At 45.2% G+C, this 16,703-nt stretch overlaps 1 protein-coding gene across 1 annotated transcript in view; it reads right to left on the minus strand.

Annotated features, from left to right (window-relative positions):
* The window catches only part of MYO10 (myosin X), a 274,349-nt gene that overhangs the window by 31,582 nt on the left and 226,064 nt on the right, over window positions 1-16,703 (minus strand). The window contains exons 20-26 of the mRNA XM_003263177.3: window positions 14,072-14,196; window positions 13,859-13,973; window positions 7,481-7,587; window positions 5,559-5,792; window positions 5,177-5,222; window positions 3,600-4,475; window positions 2,083-2,206 (exon numbers count right to left, since the gene is read on the minus strand). Of these exons, the coding sequence (XP_003263225.3) occupies window positions 2,083-2,206; window positions 3,600-4,475; window positions 5,177-5,222; window positions 5,559-5,792; window positions 7,481-7,587; window positions 13,859-13,973; window positions 14,072-14,196 (1,627 nt within the window). The remainder of the gene's footprint in view (window positions 1-2,082; window positions 2,207-3,599; window positions 4,476-5,176; window positions 5,223-5,558; window positions 5,793-7,480; window positions 7,588-13,858; window positions 13,974-14,071; window positions 14,197-16,703) is intronic.

Here is a 16,703-nt window from a genome sequence, read left to right on the forward strand (position 1 = left end):
TGTCAGGTGTTCCAGTGCTGGCTACATCACCCTCGATGTTTTTCATTCCAACAGTCCTACTAAAAGTCTCCCCTAAACCAAATCTTCTAGGGGTTTCATGAGCACTGTGGGGCTCCAAAGCTGAGGATGGCAGAACTCTGAAAGGCAAATGACTGATAGTCGTCACTAGACCCATGTTTTCTAAGAGGAGCAGGTGAAGCAAAAAAGGAATCCAGCAAACAAAGCCACAAGTGAAGAAAACAGAAAAAAAAAGTTGAAGACAACAAAAGAAAAGACATGGAAAAAAAGCGTAAAGAAGCTAACAGAAAAGAGAAGCACAGAAAGAAAGAAGGGAAAACGGAATAAAAGGGTTTTCATGGCTGGGTGCGGTGGCTCACTCCTGTAATCCCACCACTTTGGGAGGCCAAGGCAGGCAGATCACAAGGTCAGGAGTTCGAGACCAGCCTGGCCGACATGGTGAAACCCCGTCTCTACTAAAAATACAAAAATTAGCTGGGCATTGGCGCGTGCCTGTAATCCCAGCTACTCAGGAGGCTGAGGCAGGAGAATCACTTGAACCCGGGGGCAGAGGCTGCAGTGAGCCAAGACTGTGCCATTGCACTCCAGCCTGGGCAAGAGAACAAGATCCTGTCTCAAAAAAAAAAAAAAAAGGCTTTCATGGTGGTGAAGACAAAAAAAAGAAAATGTAAATGTAAATGAAGAAAGACAGCAGTAAAAAGGAAAGTGAAGAAAAGGGAAGGAGAAGACAAATTTAAAAATCAAAGATGGGATAAAGCAGGAAGAGGAGACCTGGGGAGGAAGATTCTCATATCCCTGCCCATCCCCACGTTCTTGACTCCCTCCCCTCTCCAAGTCTAGGTCCATGCAAGAAACAGGATGGTCCCTTCTTTTTAACCATCCACGTAAAACTCCTGCCCAAAACTGGTGATGATTATGGTTTCTTATTATCCCTGTCACTGAGTTACGAGTCACAGTCAAGAACAGGAACAAAGCATAAATACAAGGTCCCAATTAAATAATTAAATAATTTTCTGGCCAGGCATGGTGGCTCATGCCTGCAATTCCTGCACTTTGGGAGGCCAAGGTGGGAGGACTGCTTGAGGCCATGAGTTGGAGACCAGCCTGGGCAATGTAGTGAGATTCCATCTCTACAAAAAATTAGCCTGGCATGATGGTGTGCACCTGCAGTCCTAGCTTCTATGAAGGCTGCGGCAGGAAGATGGCTTGAACCTGAGTTCGAGGCTGCAGTGAGCCATGACCACACCACTGCCCTCTAGCTTGGGTAACAGAGCAAAACCCTGTCTTAAATAAATACCTAAACAAATAGATAAATAGTAAATAATTTTCCAAAAGGAGTATGCGTCAAGGCCCCTGAGTGTTAAGGTTCAGCAAAGTATATTCAAAGGTTAATAACAATCAAAGCATACAATGCAAATGCTCATCATGAAGTAGGTATGGTGAGCAGTTCAAGCAAGCAGTGGGCCTCAGTGAGATCTTCACTTTTCCCCATGTATAGCACATCCTTCTAGGCTCTCTAGTATCCCTGGCAGGAGAGAACATGCAGTTTATCATGAGAATGGGTCTTGACCAATTCCAGCAGCAGCAGCAACACACACATTGGTTTGTATGTCTGTATATGTGAGAGAGAGCAATGAGACTCAGACAGAGAGGGAGACAGTGAAAGAGAAAGTGGGAGAGAGAGGGAGAGAAAATAGAAGGAGGATGAAGAAAGAGCTAAGAAAGGAAAACAAGACGGAGAGACAGAGGGGAGAAGGACTGATAATGCAGGCGGTGGTTGCAAATGCTTTGTCCTGCCACTCTGCACCAAACCAGGGGAGTCACGACTGTGTTCATGCTGGTAGGACCACATCACCCATGTCACACCAACATGACAAGGTGTCCCTTCATTCATCTAAGTGGCCCAACACCGAGGTAAGGGTAGGTAGAATGACTTTCCCAGTCCCCATCCATCAGCCCAGATACAATAACACCTCCGCTATTTCCCACCCCCATCCATCAGCCCGGATAAAATAACACCTCGCTCTTCCCCTAACCCAGACTCCATGGCGGCTGCAGTCATACCTTTCATGTACAGAAAGCTGTGGAAATACGGCAGAGTGACACAGCTGTACACAGAGTCACGCCGGTACGAAAGCTCATCGTCTGTATCAAACCTGGAATCAAAGTCCTCTTCACTATCTTCAAACTGGACCGAGAGAGAGAGAAGCCAATGATGAGGGAAAAGGCCACAAAGCAAGCCACAAAGACACCCAGCATGTATCATCATTGAAAAAATACAAAAATACAGCTACTCGAGAGGCTGAGGCAGGAGAATCACTCAAACCCAGGAGGCAGTGACTGCACTGAGCAGAGATCGCGTCACTACACTCCAGCCTGGGCGACAGAGCAAGACTCCGTCTCAAAAAAAAAAAAGGAAAAAGGAAAAAGAAAAAAAACAACTGACACAGAAGCAATACGCCTAATTTACAGTAGCACACAAATAATTCAGAATTAAAAATACCAACTTTTAAGGTCAAATGGTCAGCTGGATTGATACATGAAAGATAAGATACACTTGAATCCAAAGGCTATCTGCCCTAAAACTAACAATGCTTTTTAAGGCTATAATTTTAATCAAACCATGCAAGCGTTAAGCCCCTCTGAATTACTATGTTAAATATATTTTCAAATCTTTGAAAGTCAAGAGAACATTCAATGCACGACCAAAGAGACAAAATAAAAGTAAACTACAGATAAATCCAGAAACTGAAAAGAGTGCATTTAAGCCCTGCAGCTTCCTCCTTTACAGCCACTATAAGAAATAACATTGTGTGGTTTGGATTGTGAAGTTAGTGCAAGGAAACTTTGCCAATTCACCCCTGGCAAGTCTTGTTCCAGTTTAGGGTGTGTCTTCATTTCCTAACGCAGCACGGCAAAGCTAAAAGTTCCATTCAAATTGTAAAAAATGGGAAGGAAGAAATAAAATAAAATAAACAAAAGTTCCACTTAAAAAGCCAGTTTTCGGCCGGGCATGGTGGCTCACGCCTGTAATCCCAGCACTTTGGGGGTCCGAGGCAGGTGGATCACCTGAGGTCAGGAGTTCCAGATCAGCCTGGCCAACATGGTAAAACCCCATCTCTACTAAAAATACAAAAATTAGACGGGTGTGCTGGCGGACATCTGTAATCCCAGCTATTCAGGAGGCTGAGGCAGCAGAATAGCTTGAACCCGGGAGGTGGGGACTGCAGTGAGCCGAGATCCTGCCAATGTACTCCAGCCTGGGTGACAGAGAAGACTCCACCTCAAAAACAACAACAACAACAATAAATAAATAAATAAATAAATAGCCAGTTTTCTCAAGTTGTGGGCACAGTTCAACTCTGGGCTTTGTGCTAAAACTGAAACAGGCACATCAGAGTTCTACTTATGAATGCAATTGGCTTATGGAATAAGAAAAAGGTTTAAGATGATCTCTAAGAGCACGACTCTGCAATCTTTGCACAGATATCCTACAGGTATCTTCATTCAACTTGAGGATGCAACAGGGGTGGGTGTGACCGGCCACCCATTTCACTGGGACATGCCAGGCAGGTACTCACCGAGGACTGCGCCCCCTCAGAGCTGAACCGGTAGGCACCCGAGCTGTTGTAGGTCCCCACAGAGCAGCGGTAGTCGGGGGACCACTGGCTGCCGTAGGAGTTGGAGAAGGTCACGCTGCTGCCGGAAGTGATGGCACCGTCCTCATAGTCATCCTGGTCGTAGTCGTAGTCGCCGTCTGGGGAGGGCAGGTCCCCAGCGTTTTGGGGCATGCAGTAGGTGGACTCGCCGCTTGAGGAGTTGTGTAGGCTCCCGGAGTCCTGCACTGATGGGGCGAGCAGCACCGTGCTGTCCGCGCTGGGGCTGGTGGGCACCACTGTGTCGTTCATGTATGGGTCCTCCTCCGAAGAGTCGTCGCTGGTCCGGATGCCACTCGTTCGCTGGTCTGAGTGGCCGTGCTCGCTGGGGTTGGGGGAGTCCTTGAAGGCGTCGTCGTCGGCTTCGAAGCCCTCGTCGACCTCCTCCTCTGGGTAGGGCTGGCTGAAGTTGAAGTTGGGCTTCTCCTCGCATGCGCTCTCAGCCAGCTCGCTGGAAAATTCGCTTCCCACCGACAGGGACCGCTCGATATTCCGGACACACTCGTCGATCTCGTCGAAATTGAGGGACTCGAGGAACTCCTGGGCCGCCCTGCACGCTTCCTCCTCCAGCCTGCGGAGCTCCTGGTCCCGCCGCTCCTGCAGCTTCTGCAGGGAAGCCTCGGTCAGCGACAGCTCCTGCTGCTCCTTCATGCGCTGCAGGTCCTCGATTTCTTTCTCCAGACGGAGGATCTCTTCCACCTGCTTGTTTTCCTTCTGTTTCTCCAGTTCACGGGTCAGTTCAGCTTCCTTCTGGCTCTTCTGCAAGGCTTCGAGTTCTTGCTGCTTCCTCGTTTCTTCTTCCTGGACAGAAGCAGAAGGGAGATTTCAGAAGGCTTCGGCACAAAAGTCCAAGCATAGCTCCCGCTTTGCAACCAGGATGAAATATGGTCATTATGAGTTGGACTGTGTCCCCATAAAGTCTATAGGTTGAAGTCCTAACCCCCAATACTGCAGAATGTGACTGCATTTGGAGATACGGCTTTTAAAGGGGTGATTAAGTTAAAATGAGTTCACTACGGCGGGCCCTAATCCAAGATGACTGGTGTCCTTTTGGGAACAGGAGACTAGGTCACGCAGAGAAAAAGGGCTGTGTGAGGACACACTGAAAGACGGCCACCTGCAAGCCAAGGGGAGGGGCCTCAGAAAACATCAAACTTAAGGATACCTTGATCTTGCAGTTCTGGCCTCCAGAGCTGGGAGAAAAATCAATTTCCACTGTTCAATCCACCGGTCTGTGGTATTTGGCTGTGGTGGGCCTAGCAAACTAACACGCTGGTTATACTGATTTAGAGAAATTATACCCTTGTGATGCACACTAAAACCTCAGCCATTCGCTACGCTTTACCCAATTGTAATGGGTCAGAAATTGCATCATAAACACATCCTCTTAAATTGTTCTTGCTGTTATCTTTCTACTTTAATGCAGTTTTGAATCCTAGAGTCCAAGGGTTAGAAGTGGGAAGTAGAAACACGAGAGGCTAAGTTGTCACTGCACTCATTACCTGCTGTGCGCGGAGCTCGGCTTCTCTTCGCTCTCTCTCTCTTTCTCTAAAAATAGTAAAGAAAAAGTGAAAATCAACAACAATAACCCTAGAATCACTTTTCAGAGAGATCTACCTTTTTCAAACAGCTTTGCCAAAGACAGAAAGCATGAAAGACAGAGCCCCTTCCTCTGGCCGTGGATTTATTCTGTATGAATAAAAATATTCATAGAACTGGGTCTTTAATGCTGCCAAGGAATTTTATATTCTAGCCACCAAGAGTTACTGTTTCAAATTGTAGGTTCTGGGGCATCTGCTGGGATTTCTGGCTGCACAGACAGATACCGAGCATAGCACTCAAAATGGATCCTTTTGTTTCATCCCAGCAAGAAAAGTACTGTACCTTTCTTCTTCCTCCCGTTTCTTCTTTTCTTCCTCTTCCTGTTTCTTCTTTTCTTCTTGCTCCCTTTTCTCTGCCAGCAATTGTCTGTAAACTCTACGAGCAATCTGACCTCTGAGTTGCTTCTGGAAAACTATGGCTGCCTTTTTCAGGTGCAAAAATCTCCTCCTCAGAAGGAATGCTCTGTAATTCTTCTGTATTATCACCACACAATAAAGGACCTTTCTGTATTGTTTTCTGAAAATGAAAGAAAACAACAGAATTGGCATTGAAGTAATGAGGCTTTGAGCTATTCAAATGAGCTCACATCAAGGCTACAAGACAAAAGAGGACCCGGTTTTAGAATGATAGTCTCATTATGGAAACTGCAGAGAACAAGGAGGCCCCTTTGGTCAAAACAAAACAGAAGAAAAACAAAGAAATAATAACAAACAAAACTAAAGTAAGAAGCCTATCACTATCTTGGCTAAATAAACACATAACCCCTCATGTTGGCTTTAAGTAGTCTTGGCAGAAAGTTGGGTAAATAGTTCCCAAAGAGATCTGATATATTCTCCTGTTCATATGAAAAAAATCATCACAGCAGGACAGCTTTGTACTTCAGAAAATGTAACACGTAGCGTTTCACGGGCATAGTGGAGGGAACTAAAATGCACATGAAGAGAAGTTGCCTCAGGCCAGGTGCGGTGGCTCACGCCTGTAATCCCAGCACTTTGCAAGGCTGAGGCAGGCAGATGGATCATGGAGGTCAAGAGATGGAGACCATCCTGGCCAACATGGTGAAACCCCGTCTCTACTAAAAAAAAAAAAAAAAAAAAAAAAGGCCGGGCATGGTGGCTCACGCCTGTAATCCCAGCACTTTGCGAGGCTGAGGCAGGCGGATGAATCACGAAGGTCAAGAGATCGAGACCATCCTGGCCAACATGGTGAAACCCCGTCTCTACTGAAAAAAAAAAAAAAAAGGCCAGGCGTGGTGGCTCACGCCTGTAATCCCAGCACTTTGCGAGGCTGAGGCAGGCGGATGAATCACGAAGGTCAAGAGATCGAGACCATCCTGGCCAACATGGTGAAACCCCGCCTCTACTAAAAATACAAAAATTAGCCGGGCGTGGTGGCATGCACCTATAGTCCCAGCTACTTGGGAGGCTGAGGCAGGAGAATCACTTGAACTTGGGAGGCGGAGGTTGCAGTGGGCCGAGATGGCGCCATTGCACTCCAGCCAGACGACCGAGCGAGACTCTGTCTCAAAAAAAAAAAAAAAAAAGAAGTCGCCTCATTCCTCAAACAGCTGGAGGATGGGTCTCTATAGCCAAAATGGTAACACCAAGGTGAACAGCCAGGCCGCTGTGGCTTCACGAACTGATGCAGAGGAAGTAGGTAAACAATTTAAATATCAGTAGAAGGCTGGACACGGGGTGGCTCACACCTGTAATCCCAGCACTTTGTCAGCCGGGAGGATCCCATGAGCCCAGGAGTTTGAGACCCTCCTTGGAAACATGAAGTGACCCATCTCTAAACAAAAATTTTTTTTAAATTAGCCAGGCATGGTGGTGTGTGTCTGTAGTCCCAACTACTTGGGAGTCTGAGGTGGGAGAATTGCTTGAGCCCAGGAGGTCAAGGCTGCAATGAGCCATGATCGTGCCACCACACTCTAGCCTCAGAGACAGAGTGAGACCCTGTCTCAAATAAATAAATAGATCTCAGTAGAGTTCCCTGATGTCACTGTTCTTTCTACCTGAGATGTCAAAAAGTGCAGAGCTCCCTTTCCTACCTGCTGCCACTCCCGAGTGCAGTGGCTGCTTACGAGGCCTGACCTGAGGCTCCCCTCAATTTGAAAACCTCAGGCCACTTCACTGGAACACACTGGGAAGGAAGAACCCCCTCATGGAGCTTACTGCCTTCTCCCCTCAGCGTGGGGTTCTTACCGTGCCAAGAAGCCCAAGACATGGGCCCGAATCACCATGGCTGCGTGGGTTACTTCCTCTTCCCTCCGCTTCTCCAGTTTCTGTTCCAAGGATTCTCGAAGAAAGACCTGCTCAGGAGGGGGTCACATGTCAGAAGCAAAGAACATGGCCAGCAGAAGGAAGGCATTTCTGAGTCAAATATATCTTCGGTAGTTAAGGCTTTTTTCTCTAAGTTTGATCCACCACATGGCCATGCTTTCTAGAATAGTGCTTTTTAAAGGTTCCACCTGTCATGGGCTAAAACAGTTGCAAAATCCAATAAAGATATATTACAAGGAAAAACAAAAATGCTGCATAAAAATACAAGTCCTTTTTATGGTTATTGTTACTAAATTCAACAGGCATAAGATGACTACCAAATTGCTATCTAAGCTTCTCAACACTTAACACATCATGGGCTGGGACGAATAGTTCATGGACCAGCATTGGTCACTACACTGAGTCTACATAATATGATTCAGAGACGCAGAAAGCGGAGGAAGGAAAGGATGAAGGAAGGGAAGCCAAGAAATTTCTAAAACGTTATTTTGCCTTTATGTGGAAATCCTCTCTGTGTGCCTGCTCTGTGATTACAATCAGAGTATCTTGGCTTCAGAAACTTAAATGCACTCAAAATATTGACGTTAAGAACATAATTCTGAAAACTGAGTTTAAAATGAGAACTGAATTATTTCAGCTGCATCTCAGTTTGACTATCACAAGCACAGCAGTACCAGGACTAAATAAATTGTAGCTGTTTGCTTGCCTATTTCTCAGAATGGGCACTTCCATCCTCTGCTTATCAAATAAGTGTGTCAGGTAATTGGCACTTTGTATCAGAATTCCTAGTTTTTGAAAAGGTATGATAATACCAGGACCTTCTCTTGATAAAGTAGCTTTTAATTTTGCCATTTCAGATTTAATACATGCATAAGAAATTTTGAATGATTCCCTATAACAACCAGTATCAAACATTTTCATGCTTTTTTATTAACAGTCCACACAGATGCACTTTGGTGTCTCCACAGTTTTTTACTTTATGCTTCCATGAGTCATTCTGGCCTAAAATGGTGCATCATGTTCTCCCAATGGCACATCTTTCCAGGTTCTCTGCTCTGTGTCCTCCATGACATTTGGGCAAAAAAGCAAATAAAGAGTCCTACCACCTTATGACTCACAGCCGTACCTATTCCTGCTCTGGGTAAAACTCCATCACAAATCATTCTCCTAGGAAAGCTCTCCATACAATCCTCTCCTTATAATACAATTAATATATTCTGTTGGCCGGGCACAGTGGCTCATGCCAGTAATCCCAGCACTTTGGGAGGCTGAGGCAGGTGGATCACCTGAGGTCAGGAGTTGGAGACCAGCCTGGCCAACACAGGGAAACCCTGCCTTTACTAAAAATACAAAAAATTAGCCACGCATGGTAGGGGTGCCTGTAATCCCAGATACTTGGGAGGCTGAGGCAGAAGAATTGCTTGAACCTGGGAGGCGGAGGTTGCAGTGAGCCAAGATCATGGTGCTGCACTCCAGCCTGGGCAACAGAGTGAGATTCTGTCTCAAAGCAACATATGTACATATATATACACACACGTATATATACACGTATATACACACACACATACATATATACACATTCATATATATACATACTCATATATACACATATATACTCATATATACTTATACATACTCATATATATGAGAATATATATATATATATTCTGTTTCTGCAGAAGCTACAAGTGTAAAGTTTGTTGGATGTGATCATCATTAAAAGATGTTCAGAAATACAGAATTCCCTGTACATATCAAAACCATGTAGCAAAAGCAGTTTTCATCAAGACTGGACTTTAAGGAAGTATTTCAACTTCTCTTTGAGATTTTTGTTTGGTATTACATTTCTTACTCTAATGCTTTTGCTCTTATGAGTGGTTAAAAGGAAAAGTAATAGCCAAACCTTGGGGGGGGGGGGGGGTGGTGACGAAAGAGACAAAAGTGTCAACTCTCATGAGCGACACAGCGATGACGTGAACAAGTGGAAACCTTTGTGAAGGAACAAAGGTCTTCTCCACCATTGGAAGTCAAAAGAATGTCTTGGTTAGAATCAGAATCAGACAAATACTTGCTTTAGTTTTCAGTCCATTAAGACGACAGCTCTCAAAACAAATAAATAAATATGTTTTTAAAAAGTATTCTTCCACATCTTTATTTACATTCTCCTTCACCAACCTAAAGGGCAAGCAAATAGAGAAAATGCTTTTAGGGACCTGTCAGTTTCCTTAAGAACATGAACCCTGAATTAGACAACGACAGAAGGAAAGTGATAGGTTTGGCTGTGTCCCCACTCAAATCTCATCTTGAATTGTAGCTCCCATAATTCCCATGTGTCATGGGAGGGACCTGGTGGGAGGTAATTGGATCATGGGGGCGGGTCTTTCCCATGCTGTTCTCGTGGTAGTGAATAAGTCTCATGAGATCTGATGGTTTTAAAAAGGGGAGTTGCCCTGCACATGCTTTCTTGCCTGCTGCCATGTAGGACGTGTCTTTACTCTTCCTTCATCTTCTGCCATGATCATGAGGCCTCCCCAGCCACGTGGAACTGTGAGTCCATTAAATCTCTGTCTTTTATAAATTACCCAGTCTCGGGTATGTCTTTATTAGCAGTGTGAGAACACACTAATACAGAAAGTGTTTCTGTGAGCCCTTGTGTCACTTTGCCATGTTCCCAGGACTCAGCCAAGACCAAGTTGGCACAACCTAGTGACTGGGAATGTGGCATCAAAGCAGGCACCAAAGCAGCTGAGCAAAGAGTGGTGCCCACTCAGGCGCTGCTTGGCTGAACTTGACTCCATATCCAACAGGAAGCATTTCACGTGGTTCTTTTTCACCTTTATCTTCTTAGGTAGCTTAAGATCCTGTGGGTTATTCTAGTACACTGTCTTTATAAAAATACCTCCCGCATGCTTCATTGCCATAGAACCAAGGAAGAAAAGTCTGACACTGAAGTCCAGAGGGTCAGAAAAGTAAAAGTCTTGGGTCTTGAGGAATCCTTAAGGCAGTGGGAAAAGCCAAAACCAGGAAGGAGAGGGACCAGCTGCCCACCTCAGTCACCGTAAACACAGCTGTTCAGCAGGGAAATATGCTGCAATCTCCTGCCCGTGGGCTGTGCCATGAAGCATCCGACAGGCCGCCTCAATTCCTAGTAATGCTTCCCCAGTCCTCTAGGTAACAATGCTTGCCTTACAAGAACACATATGTTTTAGATAAGCCAGCCAGTTCAGACGTGGGGCCATGTCTACTTCGCTGCCTTCAATACTGGCCACACTTGCCTGTTGCGTATGGCAGACATTCCTTTACCAGAAGACCAGAAGTTCATTAGAGGTTTGAGGCTTTAAACAGAAAGACCTTCTGGCCGCAACACACCAAAACACCTGCTATCCAACATATAAATCAAACACTGGTCAAGATCAAAGCTATCAAGAAGGCACAATTCAAATGCTTTGATGTTTGCACTTACTTCCTAACATGTCTGTGGAAAAATAAACTTCCATCCAACTTCTACTCCCAACTTTTCACCAATTAAAACTGAACTCCTCTTTAAAAACTTCTTCTTGAATACTTCCTTGATCATTTCAATCCATAGAGATCTCTCTCCTGAAGAAGCTGTTTCCTTACTCCTTTAAAAAGATTGTACTGCATGATTTAATTCATCCACTGTGTGTGAATATCTTATCTTCCAACATAGTAAACTGAGGACAACGCCCACGTCTCTGTGTCCCCTATGCTACACTACGTCCCAAGCCTGCCTTGGGCCTGATTTCCATAATGTAAATTCTAAGTGAAGTTGGATTAGTATGTGGAGCCCAGGAAAGACTGTTAATGGCTAGCGTGAGTTTTAATGATCTCTAATGTTACTCTACCGTAGAAGGCAGTGAGGCGACTCGTTTATAGAGAAAGCAATTTCTTTTTGTTTTTCAGACAAGGTCTCACTCTGTTGCCCAGGCTGGAGTGCAGTGGCATGATCAGGGCTCACTGCAGTCTTGACCTCCTGGGTTCGAGCAATCCTCCCACTCTGGCCACGCGAGTAGCTGGGACTATAGGCACATGCCACTACGCCTGGCTAATTTTTCTGAATTTCAGTAGAGAAAAGGTCTCACTATGTTTTCCAGGCTGGTCTCAGACTCCTCGGCTCAAGTGATCCTTCTGCCTCAGCCTCCCAAAGTGCTGGAATTACAAATGTGAGCCACTGTGCCTGGCCTGCAATTTCTTTTTGATTAAACAAAATCAGAGCAGATTATATTGCACTGCCAAGAGCTCCACTTGAGCCATTTTCTTCAGTAAGTTTTCCTAAGTAAATAAATGTATGACATCCTGTGTCAGCTCTTATAGTTTTTCAGCACCTCATAGACACTGATTAAGCTCAGCACTGGGTAGAATGAACAATCAGCTCTACATGCTCTACTGGGTGATCGTAGAGAAGCCAACAGCAAGACAACAGGACAGCATATGAAGTCTACATCAGGGCTAAGAAGAGGATGACCTGGGACAACAGAGGAGGGGGCTTACCCTAGCTGTAGGGTGCACTGAGGAGATGTCAAAAAAGGAGTCCTTTCAAAGTCTACATCTAAGCCAAGACCTAAAGATGAGTTGGCTACAGGAGTGGAGAGTTAGCTTCCAGGAAGAGAGACCTATCACCTGCGGGGCGCATACCCTCAGGTGGCCTCCAGTGGGTTACAACCCTCTTTAATCTTCCTGAGTGGGGGTGCAATCTGGGACTTGCTTCTAGCCATTAGACTGCAGCAAAGGTGATGGGATGTCACTTCCGTGAGAACATTACATCATATAACACTCCCTCCTACGCTGGAGCATGGGGTTATCCTGCTAGCCTGAAAGAAGTGAGCTGCCAGGTGGTGAGGGGGCCATGTGTCAAGGAACTTCAGGGGCTTCCAGGAGCTGCGAGTGGTTCCCAGCCAACAACGAGAAAGAAAACAGGGACTTCAGTCCTGCAGAAACACAGGGAAATGAATTTTGCCAATGACCAAGTGAGCCTGGAAGATACCCTGAGGTCCAGAAAGGAACAAAGCCCCAAGATACAAGGACTGCAGGCTTGGGGGACCCTGATCAGAGGACCCAGCTCAGCAGTGCCCCAGTTCTGACCCTTAGATACCATGAGATTATCAATGTGTGTTGTTAAAGCCCGAGGTTTGCAGTAATGTATTACAGAGCAATAGCTAGCTCATGTGATTATCTCTGCATGTCATCTCTACCCCATTTTGTGTTTATATCTTAAATCCCTCACCAGTAAAACATTCCCCTAGAGCAGGGAGGTAGGTCCATCATGACTTTCCCTTGCTGAGTGGCCAGGAGGTGAAGCCTAAGTACTTGTCATCAATCTCACATTGGTCAAACTGCAAGACATATGTCTTTCTCTCCCCACGCTTTCTTCCTCTTTCCTTTCCTCTTTTTTATAAACCAAAGAAAATCCTAGATTAAAAACAGCATATTATGAGTGGAAGCTTTAAAATACTTCTCTGACATTGCACTGCTGTGTGTAAGGGCAGAAGGGGTGGGAATGAGGATTCATTCTTTCAGGACACATGCGTCCTCAGCTGCCTGCATTTCTGTGTCGAGTCACATTGCTGTCTTTCCCACGTGACAAGTCATTGGAGGTGGGTGGGGAATGAGAGTGGAAGCCAAATGAGGTTCTTGGCAGCTCCCTGATCCGGAAAGAAGAAGTCATACAACAAATTTCATGACTGATTTTTTCTGTTCAGGCTCGACTGCCCATACTCCGCTCCTATCTGGAAAAGGGGGTTAAGGAGCCTCTGCCCCAACAGCATCTTCAAAAGTAGATTTTCCTTTTTGCTTTCTGGACTGAGTTTTTGACAACCGGAAGGATTTCAGACCCACTACTGATCTCCCGCTCAGTCGCTGCTCTGGTTGCAGGGATAAAAAAGCCAGTATTTTAATTAGAGAAACTTAGAAGGGTCTGGGGTATCGCTTCTTAGACACTGGGGGCTGCCTCATACTTCCAAAGCACTGTTACTCGTCTGCCAACATTTGTTGACTGCCCGAACAAATACCCACACACAAACAATTAGGATGAGATGTTTCAACGTGTTCACTAATGAAACAGAGTCCCTGACAAGTCAAGGACTTCACTTCAAATAAAATAGTAACTGTTTGGGAGACAAAAGGTTATGGTAGGCATGGCAACAGGAGTATCTTCCCAATGTGAAAGAACAATTGTGTAGCAGGGTCATAGAGCCCTAAACCCTGTGAGCATCACCCCGTGAGCATCACCCTGAGATCTGTCGGGGATTCGGTGGGAGCTGCTCTTTCTCTGCATCGTACCTTGGTCTTCCCCAGCTGCCACTCGCTGTTGGAGGCATCATAGAGCTGCAGCAGGCTCGTGCACTTCCCTCGGACGTCCTCGGGCAGGGCCAGATTCCTCATCAGCACTTTATACCTGCAATGTAAAGACACACAGGGTCACCTTCTGCGATGGTTCCCTGTTTTCTCCAAGCCCTTTGATAACAAAGAGAATCCAATTCAGCTCCCTCTTGCCTTTTGTAGAAGTCCTGAAAGGGTCTTCGGACCGCATACCCAGCTTTGCGGATTCTCACAGTCTCCAGCATCCCTGAGTATCGCAGCTGGTTCAGCACAACCGCCTGGTCAAACTGGTCTGGCATCTAAACCATGCAAAAAACGATGGGATACCATTAGAAAAAATGGCATTCGATAAGGGAGACTTACTAAAGCCACCTCCATCATTGGTTTACCCCTGCTTCAAAACACATACAAGAGTCTTGAACCTACACAGAAATACAGACTAGCACAGGAACCCCAGTGGAACCATCACCTCGCTTTAACCACTATCAACCCCTGCCAATCCTGCCCCATCCACAAGCTACTTCCTCCCTCCCCTTATGTTTAAGAAAATCCCAGCCGGGCACGGTGGCTCACGCCTGTAATCCCGGTACTTTGGGAGGCCGAGGCGGGTGGATCACGAGGTCAGGAGTTTGAGACCAGCCTGGCCAATATGATGAAACCCCATCTCTACTAAAAATACAAAAATTAGCCAGGTGTGGTGGCACGCGCCTGTAGTCCCAGCTACTCAGGAGGCTGAGGCAGGAGAATGGCATGAACCCGGGAGGCGGAGGCTGCAGTGATGGCACCACTGCACTACGGCCTGGTGACAGAGCTGTCTCAAAACAACAACAACAAAAAAAAGAAAATCCCAAATATCACATCATCTCATTTGCAAAGATTCCACTACATGTCATGTGTTAATATAACACTATTATCATATCTTAAAAGATATCAATAATTCCTTTATATTAATATCCATGTTCACATTTCTGGCTGTATCACAAATACCATAAATGTATCACCACTTTAAAATCTAATTTTTCCCCAAAGAATTTAAAGTGTCATACAAATGTCACTTTTACTTTTTAAATTTGAATTTAAAGTCATTTTTTACCTAAGAACACAGTGGCTTGGTGATGGATGGATACCCACACTGCGACAGGTGAGGTGGGGGTGGGGGTGGAGAAGGGGAGGTGACCATGCTAGCCGGTGTAGAAGAGGTGAAAAAGAGTTTGACTTTGCTCAAATTCTAGTCAAATACTTATTTATTGAGAGCTCCATACTCTGATCACTAAATAAGCCTGAGAACATACAAATTAAAGACAGAGGAAATCAGAACTAAGACTTAATGTTCTGAAATGTGTTCTCTTATTTGTTCAGCTGCCAAACAAACTGGCACTGGGGCCAGGACAATAGGTTTTCAGGGGAAAGCAAAAAAGTGGGCCATTTAGGAACTCTGGGGACAGTGGTTTGTTTTTTCAGTCCACCCACCCAAGTTCCCTTTAATTAAGCTGCATGTTGTTATCCCACACAACTGTGAATACAATGACAAAAAAATAGTGCCATAGGACCTAACTGTTAAAAAAATACAAGAATGCAAAGTGGCTTAATTTGTGACCCTTAAAAATGCAGTCATTAACACAAAATCAGGCATAAAGCCATGTTATTCTGCAAGCTTTCAAAATCGGCAAAAAAATAAATTTAAAGAATGCTTTGCAACTGTCCTTCACAGCTTTTGATGGAATAGCTGCCATCAGCCCTAGTGGGCTGACTTCTCTCATATTTAATTTCTTCTACAAACACTGTGGTCAAATTGTCTTTACTTAGCAGTATTCCAACCAAGTGCAGCCAGCAAATTAGTGCAAACATCCAAAGAACTGTGGTTCTCTGTTTTCAGTCTTGATTAAATTATCCTCAGAAAAGTAAGAAAAGCATAAAAATATGAAAACAAAATTAGCCTTGGTGACTCTTATGCCGTATCTCTGGATTTAAAAATGCGGATTGGGGTGTGGGTGACTGTTCTGAAGGCATTTGGTTAGAACGCTTCTGTGAGATTTATTTGGGAATATAATCTAAGCAGCACTAATCTACAAAGACTAGTATAGAGCAAATATAAAAGGAACATTGAATAAAGTATCAGACTTACTCAACTTTGTTAAATTTATACTACCAGAGAAGCCTTCTAAATTTAATATTTAATCACTTGATGCTCAAAGACTTTCATCCAAAATATCTCTCTCTCTCAGGCTTTCACTGTTCCTGATCCCCTCTTTTCTCTCAGTCTCTATAGAACAAAGTCTGTACAATTCCCCAGTCTGGTGCTCGAGTTATTAAAACTAAAGATATTACACCAAAAGGGCCTCCCCATCCAAAAAGTTCAGCCACACTCACCATCTTCCTGTCTCTCCGAGGGGCATTTCACCTTCAGTTTGGCTCTTGGGCCAAAATTCATATGGAAAACAACAGCCACACTGACCTTTTCCCCACAGCTAAAGACATGGAACAATAATGAACACCATTCCTGTGCTTTAAAAAGTGCCCGGTCGCCATGACAACCCCTTCCATTCTCGGGCTAATTAGGGTGGTGTGGTTGTAGGATCTGACACAGGCCGGGGAGGGCGGGGAGGGAGCGAGGAGCGGCCATGAGTTCCAGGCTCCCATTGCAATTGTGTCTCTGCCCCTTCCCAGTAACTTCACCAGGGGAGGGGGATCTATAGGCTGATTGTCGCCCCGGGCAACCCACCCTGCGATCACGAGGGGGGTAGATCTGGATTTCCATTGGTGGTTCTCTTTTCGGCTGCAATTTCCTTTTCTGGTGAATTCAGTG

This window comes from Nomascus leucogenys, chromosome 6 (assembly GCF_006542625.1).
Source record: "Nomascus leucogenys isolate Asia chromosome 6, Asia_NLE_v1, whole genome shotgun sequence".
NCBI classification, from domain to species: domain Eukaryota; kingdom Metazoa; phylum Chordata; class Mammalia; order Primates; family Hylobatidae; genus Nomascus; species Nomascus leucogenys.